At 38.1% G+C, this 13,118-nt stretch overlaps 2 protein-coding genes across 5 annotated transcripts; one reads left to right on the top strand and one right to left on the bottom strand.

Moving 5' to 3' along the window:
• Positions 1-821: 821 nt before the first annotated feature.
• On the top strand, positions 822-9,889 carry LOC113725441 (pumilio homolog 1-like). Of its 3 annotated transcripts, none has more exons than XM_027248591.2 (9): positions 822-2,082; positions 3,667-5,087; positions 5,197-5,338; positions 5,500-5,607; positions 6,100-6,312; positions 6,426-6,536; positions 7,407-7,601; positions 8,058-8,116; positions 8,682-8,801. In XM_027248591.2, the coding sequence occupies exons 1-8, from the start codon at positions 1,453-1,455 to the stop codon at positions 8,067-8,069; spliced, it is 2,832 nt and encodes a 943-aa protein (XP_027104392.2). In that variant the 5' UTR covers positions 822-1,452; the 3' UTR covers positions 8,070-8,116; positions 8,682-8,801. The 3 variants fall into 3 exon arrangements, with proteins under 3 accessions (XP_027104392.2, XP_071930004.1, XP_027104391.2); XM_072073903.1 differs by having other exon boundaries at positions 8,218-8,723; XM_027248590.2 differs by lacking the exon at positions 8,058-8,116 and adding an exon at positions 9,429-9,889 and having other exon boundaries at positions 824-2,082; positions 8,682-8,856.
• A 227-nt stretch (positions 9,890-10,116) lies between these two features.
• On the bottom strand, positions 10,117-11,923 carry LOC113725444 (thaumatin-like protein). 2 transcript variants are annotated; one of them, XM_027248596.2, is made up of 3 exons: positions 11,647-11,923; positions 10,899-11,541; positions 10,117-10,388 (listed from the first exon to the last, which is right to left on the bottom strand). In XM_027248596.2, the coding sequence occupies exons 1-3, from the start codon at positions 11,705-11,707 to the stop codon at positions 10,385-10,387; spliced, it is 708 nt and encodes a 235-aa protein (XP_027104397.1). In that variant the 5' UTR covers positions 11,708-11,923; the 3' UTR covers positions 10,117-10,384. The 2 variants fall into 2 exon arrangements, with proteins under 2 accessions (XP_027104397.1, XP_027104396.1); XM_027248595.2 differs by lacking the exon at positions 10,117-10,388 and having other exon boundaries at positions 10,711-11,541; positions 11,647-11,920.
• Between the last annotated feature and the right edge of the window lie 1,195 nt (positions 11,924-13,118).

Raw genomic sequence — 13,118 nt, 5'->3', positions numbered from 1 at the left:
ATTTTAAACTATATACTTCAAAGTATCAAAAAATTTACACACTTCAAAAATTTGTTCTACAATTTTTATAGTAAGTTATAATAAAATTTTAAATAAACACAAAAAAAACTTATTTGCCAAACGGATCCAAAATTATTTTATTATTTTATGTGCGGTAATCCAATAGTCAATGTTTAAAAAGTAAAAAAAGTGTGTTGGATGAAATGTCTAACATATATGTTGACGATTCCTCGATCCAAGAGCTTCAAAATGTTTAATCTTCAAGATATCTACTAATTAAAACAACTTAAAATGATCGTTTGCAAAAATTTTGTTTCCAAAACCCCAAACTAGATTTATTTCAGCTATAGGTCCTGTTTGATAATCCAATTCAGTACTTAATTTTAATAGATTCGGATCTTAACATATTCAGACTGTTTGATAACAAAAAATTGAACATTTAATTTAATTAAGTGGCACTGAATTTAAATTCCTAGGCAAAATTTGTTTCTAAAATTAAGTGATAAGTTATTCATTTATTACTGAATGTGATATGTTCTCAAATGTATTAGATTTAATATTTAATAATTCAATAATTTAATGGACTCAAATTTTAGATTTTAGATTTTAATTTTCAAATTTTAATTTTATCAAATACATCCTTAGTTCTATATCATTGTTTATTACCAAAAGAAAAAACCCTTGTGGAAGCAGAAGGTGAACATTTGCGTGCCAGGATATGAATACTACCATAATTGAAGCCCTTGTGTAAAAATTCCAAAACGCCCAAAGAGCAGCCTAACGCTAGTAGCATAAAATATGGCAAAATATCTAATTTCAGGCGATCCACAATCCACCTAAAGATCCTCTGAAATAAAAACCCTAACCCGGTATCGCATTAGCCACTCCTACACCCCCACTCCCAGGGCCCAATTGTAGGAAGCGTTCCTTCTCCATCTCTCAATCTCAACCGTTCAATCATCGATCCAACGGTTGACAATCCCTTACTCGTACTCTTTATAATCCCTACGTCCCCGTCCCCTGACTTGCGCTGTTTACTGTTCTTTCTTCTTTCCACTCTCCGCTCTGCGTTCTCTCTCTGAAACTAAACCCTTTCCCCTCACTAGTTTCTCTGTAGAATGCTTCACTCTCCGGCCCTCCACGATGGCCGATCTCTCTATATCTGAGCGAATTTCGAGTACCTTTTCAATGGCAAACCTCTGTAATTACTAATTCAGCTCAGAAATTTTTTTTTTTTTTTTTTAAGTTTATCCAAAAAACATTAACTTGCTGAAGGCAAAAAGGAAAAACTGTTTTTGGGTCAACTTTAAGTTAATTTAATTCTAATTTAAGCTTCAAGTTGTTAATTTGCGGTGTTTTAGGATTAGTTTTTGGGAATAAAAGTGTGTATAGATAGAGGTGTAGATATATACATATAGATAGACGTATATTTATATGTATGTATAGGTGGGGATGATTACCGATAGCTATTCGAAGATGATGTCGGAAATCGGAATGCGATCATCGATGATGCGAGGAAGCGACGACTACAGTGAAGAGCTGGAGATGTTGCTGAGAGAGCAGCACCGGAGGCAGCAAGAGGCTAGTGATATCGAGAGGGAGCTCAGCATTTTCAGGAGCGGCTCGGCTCCTCCCACTGTTGAAGGATCGCTGAGCGGCTTGTTTGGCGGAGGCGCTTCTGGCGGTCGTGGAGGTTTGTCTGAGGAGGAGATTAGGTCTGATCTGGCGTACATTAACTATTACTACTCGAATGTCAACTTGAACCCTCGGCTTCCGCCTCCTCTTTTGTCTAAAGAGGACTGGCGGTTTGCGCAGAGGTTGCAGGGCGGTGTTGAAGGTGGAAGTGGGGGTGGAGGGGGAGGCAGTTCAGCTACCATTGGCGATAGGAGGAAAGTGGTTGGAAACAGCGGCGGTGATGGAGGAAGTATTAATAGGTCACTGTTTTCAATGCAGCCGGAGTTTGTTGGGATGAAAGAAGAGAATGTCATGGACCCTCAGAAGGAATGGGGTGGTGACGGACTTATTGGTTTGCCAGGACCGGGATTAGTGAGGCGGCAGAAGAGCTTCGCTGAAATAATCCAGGTGAAGACAAATTAAGAAACTACATTTGCGGCTCCTTTTCTAGGTTCTTGTTTCTTGGTTGAAAAGTTTGAAATTTTGGAATTTGTTGATAGGGTTTCTATTCGGTTGCTTATATAAGAAATTAGTTTCTGCTATATGTTGAATAACCTGTTGGTTGTTGGTTGATGGTTGAATTACTTTGTCCTGTGCAGAAGTTGCTGATAGATTTAGGGTTGTGATTGAACACGTGAGAATGTGTATCTCTACCTTTCATCTGATTGATTGTCAAGAATTTTATTTATCTAGTACTTGAGAACCTATGAACTTATTTACTGCCATTGGATTCTATTTTCGTCACTCCTTGACTGATAGTCACTGCTTGAACGTTGGCAGATGATATTCGGTCGTTCCCTGTTTCCTCAAGGATAATATCTAATTGGTTAAAGTTATTGTTATTGGAGTTTCATTGTCTTTGGTTATTTATGACATTAAGAGATGCTTCATATTCTCCTGCTAATGTTGTCTTTGACATTTCTGTTTGTATTTATGTTTTCCATATCTAAAGCGGTGTTGATGTGCTTCTTGGCAAATCAGCGTGCATTTATTTTAAAGATTGTCGTGAAGCGTTGAGCACTGACATCAAAAGTTTGCCTTGACATTCTCTCATTTTTTGCTATTATATTCTCGTCACACGTGTGGATCTGCTACTAGTCATTTCTTGCTATAAAATGCGTTTTGCGTGTCCCGTACATCAGTTGCAAGTATTTTGTTAAGCTTCTTTTGTTTTTTATTATGTAATTCCTGTTGTTTCATGTTTTTACAAGCGTATTCCTATATTGGTTCAAACGTTGGAAACCTAAATAAGATTTTCCTTTCTTCGTGAAATGGTCCATGCAAGAAGGTTATCTCCTACATATTCTACGTTATTTTTTATTCTGTAATTCCCATTGTATGATGTTTTTATGAGCGTATTCCTATATTGGTTCAAATGTTGGAAACCTAAATAAGATTTTGCTTTCTTCCTGAAATGGTCCATGCAAGAAGGTTATCTCTGACATATTCTATGTTGTCGAGGCTATAGAAGAGCTTTTCGGGGCGAGCAATAATTTGAAAAATTATTTCATGGATGTATTAATACTTAGCACTGCCCTTGAATCTGCCATGCCTCTCACAATTTTAGCAGTAGGATGCTTGGGCCAATGTAAGAGTGCTCCTGCTGGAAAAGGCTTGCCTTGAACTGAGACAATGTTTATCATTCCAATCTTTACTAGATTTCTTCATTTTCCAATGTTTTACTTGCCTATACGCTTATGCCCAAAATTAAATACTTTAGGTTTTAAAAAATAAAGTACTTTAGGTTATTGGCAGCATCTGAATTCATATCTGTAAAATCTATAAGTTTTTAAAATGTAATAGCATTTATTTATCTTTTGTAAAATCAATAAGCAAAAAATAATTTTTGCTTGCTTCTCACATGCATTATATGGTCACCTGTCATCTGTGCTTTGACTGGTAGCTTGTGCTTGTGCTAAACTTTTTGGTATCATTTACATGTTCTATTCATCTAATGTTATGGTGTAAAACAATACTTTGATATTGGTGTAGGATGACGCAAATCAGACGTTACCAGTTTCTGGTCATCCATCTCGTCCGGCCAGCCGTGCATTTGATAACATTCTTGAATCTTCTGATCCTCAAATTGCTCATCTACAGCAGGAATTGACATCAGTAGATTCATTACTTTCTGGTGCAAATATTCAGGGAATTTCTGCAGTCCACAATGTTGGCTCATCAGCTTCTCAAAGTTATGCTTCCGCTCTGGGTGGTTCATTGTCGAGAAGTACCACTCCAGACCCACATCTTGTTGCAAAAGCTCCTAGTCCTCGCATTCCTCCAGTTGGTGGGGGAAGAGTGAATTCAGTGGATAAAAGAAATGCAAACATCTTGAAATCATCGGATGATGTTTTACCAAATATAGATGTATCGGCAGACATTGCTGCTGCTTTGTCTGGTATGAGCCTTTCAGCAAATAACAAAATAGATGAAGGGAAGCATCTGGCATCCCAAATTCATCATGAGAACCTCTACCATTTGCAAAATGATCACAATCCAGTTAAACATCATTCCCGTTTAAACAAGCCTGAAACAATGCAGTTTCACAAATCTGCTGTGCCCTCTGTTGAGTCATATATGAAGGGACCTTCCTCATTGACTCTTCATGGTGGAGGAAACTCACCTTCTCAGTATCCAAATATTGATAGCCCAAATGCCTCCTTTGCAAACTATGCCTTAAGTGGTGGTGCTATGAATCCTGGATCACCGTCCATGTTGGGGAACCAGCTTGGTGGTGGCAATCCGTTGCCTTTGATTGAAAATATTGCTGCTGCTAGGGCAATGGGTGTTGACTCCAGAGGAGTTACTTTAGGGCCTAATTTATTGGCTGCTGCAGCAGAGTTGCAGAACCTTGGTAGAGTTGGTAATCAAAATTCTGCTAGTGCTTTGCAAATGCCTCTGATGGATCCATTGTATCTTCAATACTTGAAATCAACCGAGTATGCAGCTGCACATGCTGCAGCTCTTAATGATCCAATGCTTGATAGGGAGTCTGTAGGAAACTCATTCATGGAGCTGTTAGAGATGCAGAAATCTTACCTTGAGACATTGCTCTTACATCAGAAATCACATTATAGTCTTCCCTATCTTGGCAAAGCTGGTAATCCAAATCATGGATACTATGGAAACCCTGGATTTGGTCTTGGAATGTCTTATGCTGGAAACCAACTGGGGGGCCAACTTCTTCCAAATTCTCCAATTGGATCTGGCAGTCCAGTCAGGCATGGCGAACGAAACATGCGTTTTCCTTCAGGGATGCGAAACTTCACTGGAAATGTTATGGGATCATGGCATTTGGATCTTGGGAGTGGCTTGGAAGAAAGTTTTGCATCATCATTACTGGATCAGTTCAAAAGCAATAAAACTAAGTGTTTTGAGCTTTCAGAGATTGCTGGCCATGTTGTTGAGTTCAGGTATGCTTCTGTGAGTACATTTGCCTGCAGTTCTTAATATAGATGTTTTATATCCTTGTAGTATCTTTGCCTAGCTATTTATGACACATTGAAAACCTTGTTTGAGCAGCGCGGATCAGTATGGAAGTAGATTTATTCAACAGAAACTTGAAACAGCAACTACAGAAGAGAAGAATATGGTCTTCCATGAGATTATGCCGCAAGCACTTTCGCTGATGACTGATGTTTTTGGGAATTATGTGATCCAGAAGGTGAAGTTGCATTTATTTTTTTTGCGATCAACTGTGTAATTGCAAGTTGGCACACATTCAGCTGCCTGCAAGCACTACTTGAATAAAGATTGTTGTACAAATCTTATCATTGTCTTATGGTTATATTCTTGCTTTTCACATTCTTCTATCTTTTCTTCCAGTTTTTTGAACATGGAAGTCCAGCACAGATTAGAGAACTGGCTGACCAGCTTAATGGCCATGTTTTGGCACTTAGCCTTCAAATGTATGGCTGCCGAGTGATCCAGAAGGTATCCAATTTCTGCTGATTCTTGCTTATTACTAACATGTTAGCATGTTTTTATTCCATTTATGAAAATGTTGAGTCCCTGCAAAAACTAGTCTGAGTAGATGTCGTTTCTGCTCACCAGAGCTTCGTGATTTAAAATTTAATACCAACTAGTGCTCTAAAACGTATATCTGCACTTGTGTAACACCAGTGTTCAAGTGATTCATTATGCCATAAGACAAATTATTTTAAATGCTTTACTAAGTTCTTATGCTGATGTACTAAAGATTTTCAAAACATTGTGTTGGACTATGTATAGGTCTGATGCTCGCGTTAGAAAATACAATCCTTTTTTCCAGTGTTCTTGTCCTGTTTCTTTTTTCCCCTTCTTTCCACCCCTCCCCTTCTTTCCACCCCTCCCTTGTACATCGCTTATTCAGATGGGGCTCTAGTTTTTAACATCTTATGATCTCTGTGGACATATTGGGTCTTTAAGACTTCTTTGTTTGTCCAGGCGATAGAGGTTGTCGATCTAGATCAACAAACAAAAATGGTTGCAGAGCTCGATGGCCATGTTATGCGCTGTGTACGCGATCAGAATGGCAATCATGTAATTCAGAAATGTATTGAATGTATTCCTGAAGACGCCATTCAATTCATTGTTTCAGTTTTCTATGATCAAGTTGTGACATTATCAACTCATCCATATGGTTGTCGGGTTATACAGGTTTCTAACTAGCTACGTTTAATCCTGCAGACACAGAATTCACGGTTTGGTTTCTCTTATATTAAATGCGAATTATTGATTCTGTTCTAAAATAGTGATGGTTTATGTGACAGCGAGTACTTGAGCATTGCTGTGATGCAAAGACACAAAGCATAGTAATGGATGAAATTCTGCAATCTGTTTGCATGCTAGCACAAGATCAATACGGGAATTATGTTGTTCAGGTTTTGCTCTTTACTTAGATAAATAGCTTCTGATATTGTATTTGGATGTTAGTTCTAAAAATAAAATTTTCATGATAGGTGCCACTTACCATGGGCTCCTGTAAACTTCCAATTTTAGTGTACATGTTTAGTTTGATCATGACTTCTCCATATGAGATGAATAATCTGCTTTATAGAGGACAAGTTTGTAACTCAATATACTTTCCAATCTATCAGCTTATGGTCATGCAGCAACTCTCCAGGAAAATGATGTAAGAGTAACCATAATTGATGGCATTTGAATAAATAATTGATTTGTCAGGAAGTTTCCAAATATTCCAATCTGTAAAGTCCCATTATGTTGTCAAACATACTGTAATCATGGCCACTGCTGCAGTTGAGTCTTCTAGTCGTTAGTGCTGTTACATGGACAAAGATAATGAGTTTGTTTGGACAAAGAAAGTTTGCAAGATTTATTTCAGATTTTGTTTTGCTTACATCACACACAATTCCCAATCACCTTTTTATCTCACATACATCACATCACAAAAAATGCTACAGTAACTGGATCAAATAAATCATCCAAATAAATTCTTATCCAAACAAACTCAATGCTACTTCACGGGATTAATTGATACAATTCTCATGTGTATTAGTGTTTATTGGTAATACAGCTATATGAATGCACACAGAACATGCTTGTATGCATGCACATTCTTTTTGGGGTGTATTTATCTGTTTGGACCTCCAAAGTGCTATATGAGCCTCTGAGGAGACTTTCTGTCATTCCCCAGGCATTCTCAAGTTTCTCCTACTTGTCCCCCATTTGTCTGTATGTGTGTATGATCTTTGTCTTTCTTAAGTCTCTTTTAACATTGTGTGTTCTGACAGCATGTACTAGAGCATGGAAAGCCCGAAGAGCGTACTTCTATAATTACTAAATTAATTGGACAGATAGTCCAGATGAGCCAGCAAAAGTTTGCCTCAAATGTCGTGGAGAAGTGCTTAACTTTTGGAACTGCTGAGGAACGCCAGACCTTAGTGAATGAGATGCTTGGTTCAACTGATGAGAATGAGCCCCTTCAGGTTGGTTATTTTTCACGTGCTTTCTCCAAGAGACTTTGATGGTTTTGGTCAAGCTTGATTTGATACATTCTCTCATTTGTACTTTTTTTTTTTGGTGTTGGGGGGGGGGGTGCTAGTTGTTATCATGTGTTCAAGCTCTGTAGCAACCAACACTTACTTTCAACTTATTCTCAAGTTTACCTTTATATGTTTCTTGCTCAGTTTGGTTTAAATTTCTTTATCTGCTTTTGGGTTTTAAATGATTCTCATTCTAATGTAGGTATTCCAGTCCATAAATGGTCAGATATTCTTTAAGATGCAATTTTCTGCCTTAATAGTTATTAATCGTCTCAATTGTCACAAATTTGTGCACAAACAATGGCAATATATGCTTATTGTTTGGGAATCATTCTATGATATCATTATGGTTAAGAGTTAAGATATAGGTGTGCTGACAGTTTACTTTTTTCTTAAAAGAAATTGTTGTGAAACTACGAAAGGGAATGAGAACAGCTGAGGAGGATATCTACTTCCAGGTCCCATTCATGTATTCTGTTGTTTGGAAGAAAGTCGTCTTTTTTTATTTATTTATTTAAATTTTTAGATAGGTTGAGTTCATTAACCTTGTTTGATGCAGTGGACAATTTAATTTCATCTTGCTGTTCTTGGATTAAGTACTAATCTGATAGCATGACTGATATTGTGCTTTTAAGAGCCAATGCAGAGTAAGATGCACTCATTCCAATGTCCTATTCCTACCAGAACATCAACTCAAACTCAGATTCAATAATCCCCTACTCTTTTTTTTTTTGTTGGGGGGGGGGGGTTGAAGGTGCAATTGGTTTATTAGATCTGTGAATTCTTTATTTTCCTTTAGAATACCCCAGGTTCTGATTGTATTTATAGGTGCTAATTTATAGATCACGTATGTGTCTAGAAGCAAATGGGATGCATGTTCATGGTTCTCTGCTGCTGTGCATGTGCTATTTCACTAGATTTTTATTTTTGTGGGTTTCATGATATTTTTCTTTTTAATGGGCGTCATAAAGGATTTCTAAGAAATACATGTTCATGACTCATTGTTACATTTTTTAATTTCAGGTAATGATGAAAGACCAGTTTGCTAACTATGTTGTACAGAAAGTGCTGGAGACTTGTGATGACCAGCAACTTGAACTGATTCTTAATCGAATAAAGGTTCATCTGAATGCGCTGAAGAAATATACCTATGGGAAGCATATAGTTGCCCGTGTGGAGAAACTTGTTGCTGCTGGAGGTATATTGATTATTTCATTCATTCTGATTATAATTGACCGATTTATTTGCATCCTGGTATTGTGCGAGGAAAATTATCTTTTGTCCAACTGAATTCTGTCCATCACCCCTCCTAAAACTGAATTTGTCAAGTGATTAACCGAAGGGTACCTGTATTTGGTGGGAGTTGAAGATGCAATACAAAAGTGCACAAGCAAATTAGGGATGGCACATGATATTAACTCTTTGTTGGTATGGGAATTTATGGCCAGAAAAATGTTGGAAGCGCATATTGTGTGACTAAAATTACTTAACCCCCAATGTCACTTTTTGTGGAAATAAACCTATATAAACTGTTTCGAGAAATCTCTTGAACATTACTTATTTGGCTGTTCATGATGGCATAGCACATTCCAGATCCTGTATATATGTTATTCTTGATATATATGCCTGCTCTGGACCATATTCATTGCTCTGTTTATTGTTCTTCTGCAGTCTGTTTGAAATGAGAACATTATATGACTGCCACTGAAGTAATCATACTTCAAAGCTTCATAGAGAATTTCTCTGATGAGGTGTTTGATCTTTTTGCAGAGAGGAGGATAGGCATCCTTTCTTCATGTTCTGCTGCTTAGATGGCATAGGAAGGAAATTGTACAGCTAACAGAGGCTAATATGAGAGCTGCCTTCTTCAATTTTCTTGTCTGGCTTTGGTTCTATCCGTTATTTTGATGGATGGAGCTTTCTAAAAATAAACTTGTTGGTTGTACTTAAAAAACTTGTACATTTTTAGTTTGAATATATACCTAGAATTGGTTAGGTGAGGCTTTGATGGTGAACGAACCTGATGCCCGTGCAGAAATCATAAAATTACTGTATTAAGTTATGTAAGGGTGTAAAGAGGAGGAACGTGTAGTGCAGCGGAGGTCGTGACTGTACAAATCGTGCCATGTGCAGAGCCTGTGGTGTAGTAGGAGGCAAGAAGTTTTCTGATGTATGGATTTTCGTTAAAAGAATCTTTTTAATCTTCTTATTACTTCTTGAACTTTCAAATATTTCATCATTTCTTGGATAGATTAGGAATGCTTTTTAACTGTTATTAGAGTTCTCTCATAAACGATTGATCCGATTACATGATTGGTTTTGTCAACTCTTCAGATCATGGAACGGCTTTTAGAGTTAGTTTTCAGGTACACAATCTGATACACGTACATTTTATCGTGACGATGGCTTCGATATGCGGAGCTGTTTAGTGTTTTGTCACAAAGATATAGCTCTGGAGTACGCAGAAAAGAGTTGTTTCATGTGTTGAGACTCCAAAAAATTGAAGGGAAAAATGGAGGATACGGTGAGGTTTTTTCTCAGTTATCCACCGAGAGAATTGGCGCAGACCTCACAAATGTAGAATTTGATTTATAATCTTAGCCGCATCACGGAAAATCAAGTTCAGTTGCAGCAGGTAGGCGCAGAGGGAACCATGGACCAATGGCTCAGTCGCTACCAGGGAGGGATTTAAGTCCTTTCTTGAGTTGTAAGTAAGGGCTTGAACCTCACCTGCAGCGAAAAAAAAATTTAAAGATTGTGTCATAGCACTCCCTTTCTCCTAGATTAGGATAAAGTAGATTATACAAATGTATCGTTGCTGACAAAAAAAAAAAGTAGGCGCAGGGGACGTGTCCGGTCAATAAGAATTTCAGTATGCCCTGTAAGTTGATTTATATTCATTAAATTTATTTTTTTCTGCAGCACTTTCGTGATTTGATCAAGTGAGATTAAAATGGTGCCCCCACTCTCCTAAACGTTCAGGAAATAGTTATGTAGCCTCAAATTTACGTCCTGGTAATTACATATATCTGGCGACAATTATGCAGTGAGATTGGGGCATAAGAAGATCTCTATGTCAGGAAATTTCAACAATCTAAGAAGATCAGGGACGTACAAAGCAGTAACAAGTAGTAGTAAACTTCCAAAAACAACAAAACATCAGCCCAGCAGAATTAAGGTCAAAGTAGCAGTGGCCCTTAGCGCAATGTTTTGTGAGGAGGGCAAAAGGTTATGACATACCGTGGCGCTCTGCATCTCTTAAGCCCAGCTGATTCATCTTGTGCATAGCTATATGCCCTGGGGCAGATGGCCTTGAACAGATTGGAGAAAACTGTTGGTTTACAACTTCCCCGGCTACCATATTCCCCGGTACAGCAATATCTAGGTGCCTTTGTGGCCAGACAGGCGCTCTTGCATCCCACCACTTTCCCTCGTCTTCTCACCTCCAAGGCCGCAGGACAGCACACATTCACATTTGCCTCACAGGCCGCCACTCCACAGCCAACGCCGCCACCAACCGGAATCATCGAGACGGGGAGGTTGAAACCATCAACCAAACTCACATCATAGTAGTGCAACTGATTCTGTGCAGTTCCTAGCGTCATTTCTACTACTGTTGCTGGGGGCAGCCCCCCGGTGCCCATGCACTCAAGGAGGCCCGTGCAGTCTCCCGTTTGGCATGAACCTTTACCGTGTTCATCAAAACAGCAGCCTTGCCTGCCCCATATTCTGCCGGACCACTTCTCGGGCACTTCTATCACTATCTGTTCGCCGGTAGACAGATGGAATCCGCCATCGTTCGGGGTCTGATGGCCTGCAGTGCCAAGAATCCCAGGCCACACGCTCTCTTTGCAGTTGTTCACTATTATAAGTTGAATTCCATCTACAACCAAACAAGAGTAAACATGTCAGTGAATTTTTGAATTGGTACAATCTTCGCAGATTAAATCACATGCATTCACTCTCAGGCAGAGAAGGAATTTAGTACTTGAATGGGAGAGTGATGCTAAGAAGCAGAAAATGCTTAAAAAATATAAATTCATTTGCATGTGCTTCAGATTCTGATGGAAAGAAGAGACAGTGATGGACGACGATCCTTTACGGTACTAGGGGAGAAAGATTTGGCCTATAACTTCCTGGAACCGAATGTGTAAAAAGAACAGAGAGAGTGGTTAAGAAGGGGAGGGAAGGCCCTGTAAATTAATACAGTTTCTTTCTGTTCCCACTTTTTCTGGACTTTGGATTTTGGATGGTGGACGCAGCACAACCGTTTAATTAGGCATTATTCTGAAGGCTACTTTTCTATTTCTTTTGTCTCAAAATTATTGCATGATGATGATTCCATACGTTTTAGCCTCAACCTTCTGTATAATCCACTGTAAGTGCAAACTTTCAACGTACTTGGTCCGAAAGTTACTGTTCTTTTTACCCCTTTTAGCTAGCTAGCTATTCGTGGAAAAGTTCATGCGCGCCTTGTTTGGATTGCTGTTTTTCGTAAAAAAAATTACGTCATTTTTTGTGATCACATTTTCCTATTACCTTTTTTCCTCACATACATCAAATCATTACAGTAATTTTTTCATGAAAAATCATGGAAAATGCAATCCAAATACAACCTTAGTTTTCGTATGAAATTCATGAGTGGAATAATTTTCATTCATCTCTAAAGAAATGACCAAATTCATTTTCAGAAATAAAAAAAATAATTTGAATGAAATTTGTCAATAAGAGAAGTACATAATTAATAATTTTAGAGACCAGATTGAATGTCATTCTTCACAACATTCAGGGTAACTTCAGACTTTGTTGAGCAAACAGCCCATAAATCTGCCCTATAACTTCATTTCTTATTCTTTTGTGTAAAGCATATTATTTCTTATTCTTAGTTAGTATAGTATATCTTGGTCGTCCTAGAATGTTTGAATCGAGAATTTGTAAGCTCTTTCTTGAAATCAAGACTGAGTCTCAGATGAAATTTAGGATTTTGTGAGCACACATTTCCTCAAGAATTGCTTGATATCATTTGCTATCCCAAGTGAGTAAATAAAACTACGATTAAACTGTGAACCATGCAGATTACGAGAATTAATAAGCTTCCAGTAAAACGAACAAAGTTAGCTTCATCCGTATCTTGGGAAGTCGACACCTTTGAGAAAACTGCAGTGAAGCGTACAGCGGCGGACATAGTTGAGGGAATCTTTGAACTTGGATCGTTCGGAACACGACAAAGGAGGTTAAACCTACGAGCGATACAGGTGCTTGGTGGATCTTAAAGGTTAAGTAATGTCCTTTTTACTAGCATTACCCATAACTTTCATCAAATCAGTATCAATGGATAAGGATCCGAGAAGGAATAATACAAAATAGCTTTGGGCTGAAGGCTTAGCTAAAAGGCACCATGATAAAATGCTATGCCTAAACAAAAGAATCATTTGGATACTGCTTTTGGATATCAAAGGA

The sequence above is a fragment of the Coffea arabica genome, chromosome 2c (assembly GCF_036785885.1).
Source record: "Coffea arabica cultivar ET-39 chromosome 2c, Coffea Arabica ET-39 HiFi, whole genome shotgun sequence".
In the NCBI taxonomy this organism is placed as follows: domain Eukaryota; kingdom Viridiplantae; phylum Streptophyta; class Magnoliopsida; order Gentianales; family Rubiaceae; genus Coffea; species Coffea arabica.
Note: the sequence above shows the minus strand (reverse complement) of the source record. Positions and strands in the feature narration are given on the sequence as shown.

What these genes read in the sequence shown, in the direction of transcription:
- LOC113725444 (XM_027248595.2), bottom strand. Translation starts at nt 11,707, where the DNA reads ATGCAAATGAATTTATATTTTTTAAGCATTTTCTGCTTCTTAGCATCA. An exon ending in AGCATCACTCTCCCATTCAA is followed by an intron (nt 11,542 to 11,646) that starts GTACTAAATTCC and finishes GTTTGGTTGTAG; the next exon opens with ATGGAATTCAACTTATAATA.
- LOC113725441 (XM_027248590.2), top strand. Translation starts at nt 1,453, where the DNA reads ATGATTACCGATAGCTATTCGAAGATGATGTCGGAAATCGGAATGCGA. An exon ending in ATGAGAATGAGCCCCTTCAG is followed by an intron (nt 7,602 to 8,681) that starts GTTGGTTATTTT and finishes TTTTAATTTCAG; the next exon opens with GTAATGATGAAAGACCAGTT. An exon ending in GAAACTTGTTGCTGCTGGAG is followed by an intron (nt 8,857 to 9,428) that starts GTATATTGATTA and finishes ATCTTTTTGCAG; the next exon opens with AGAGGAGGATAGGCATCCTT.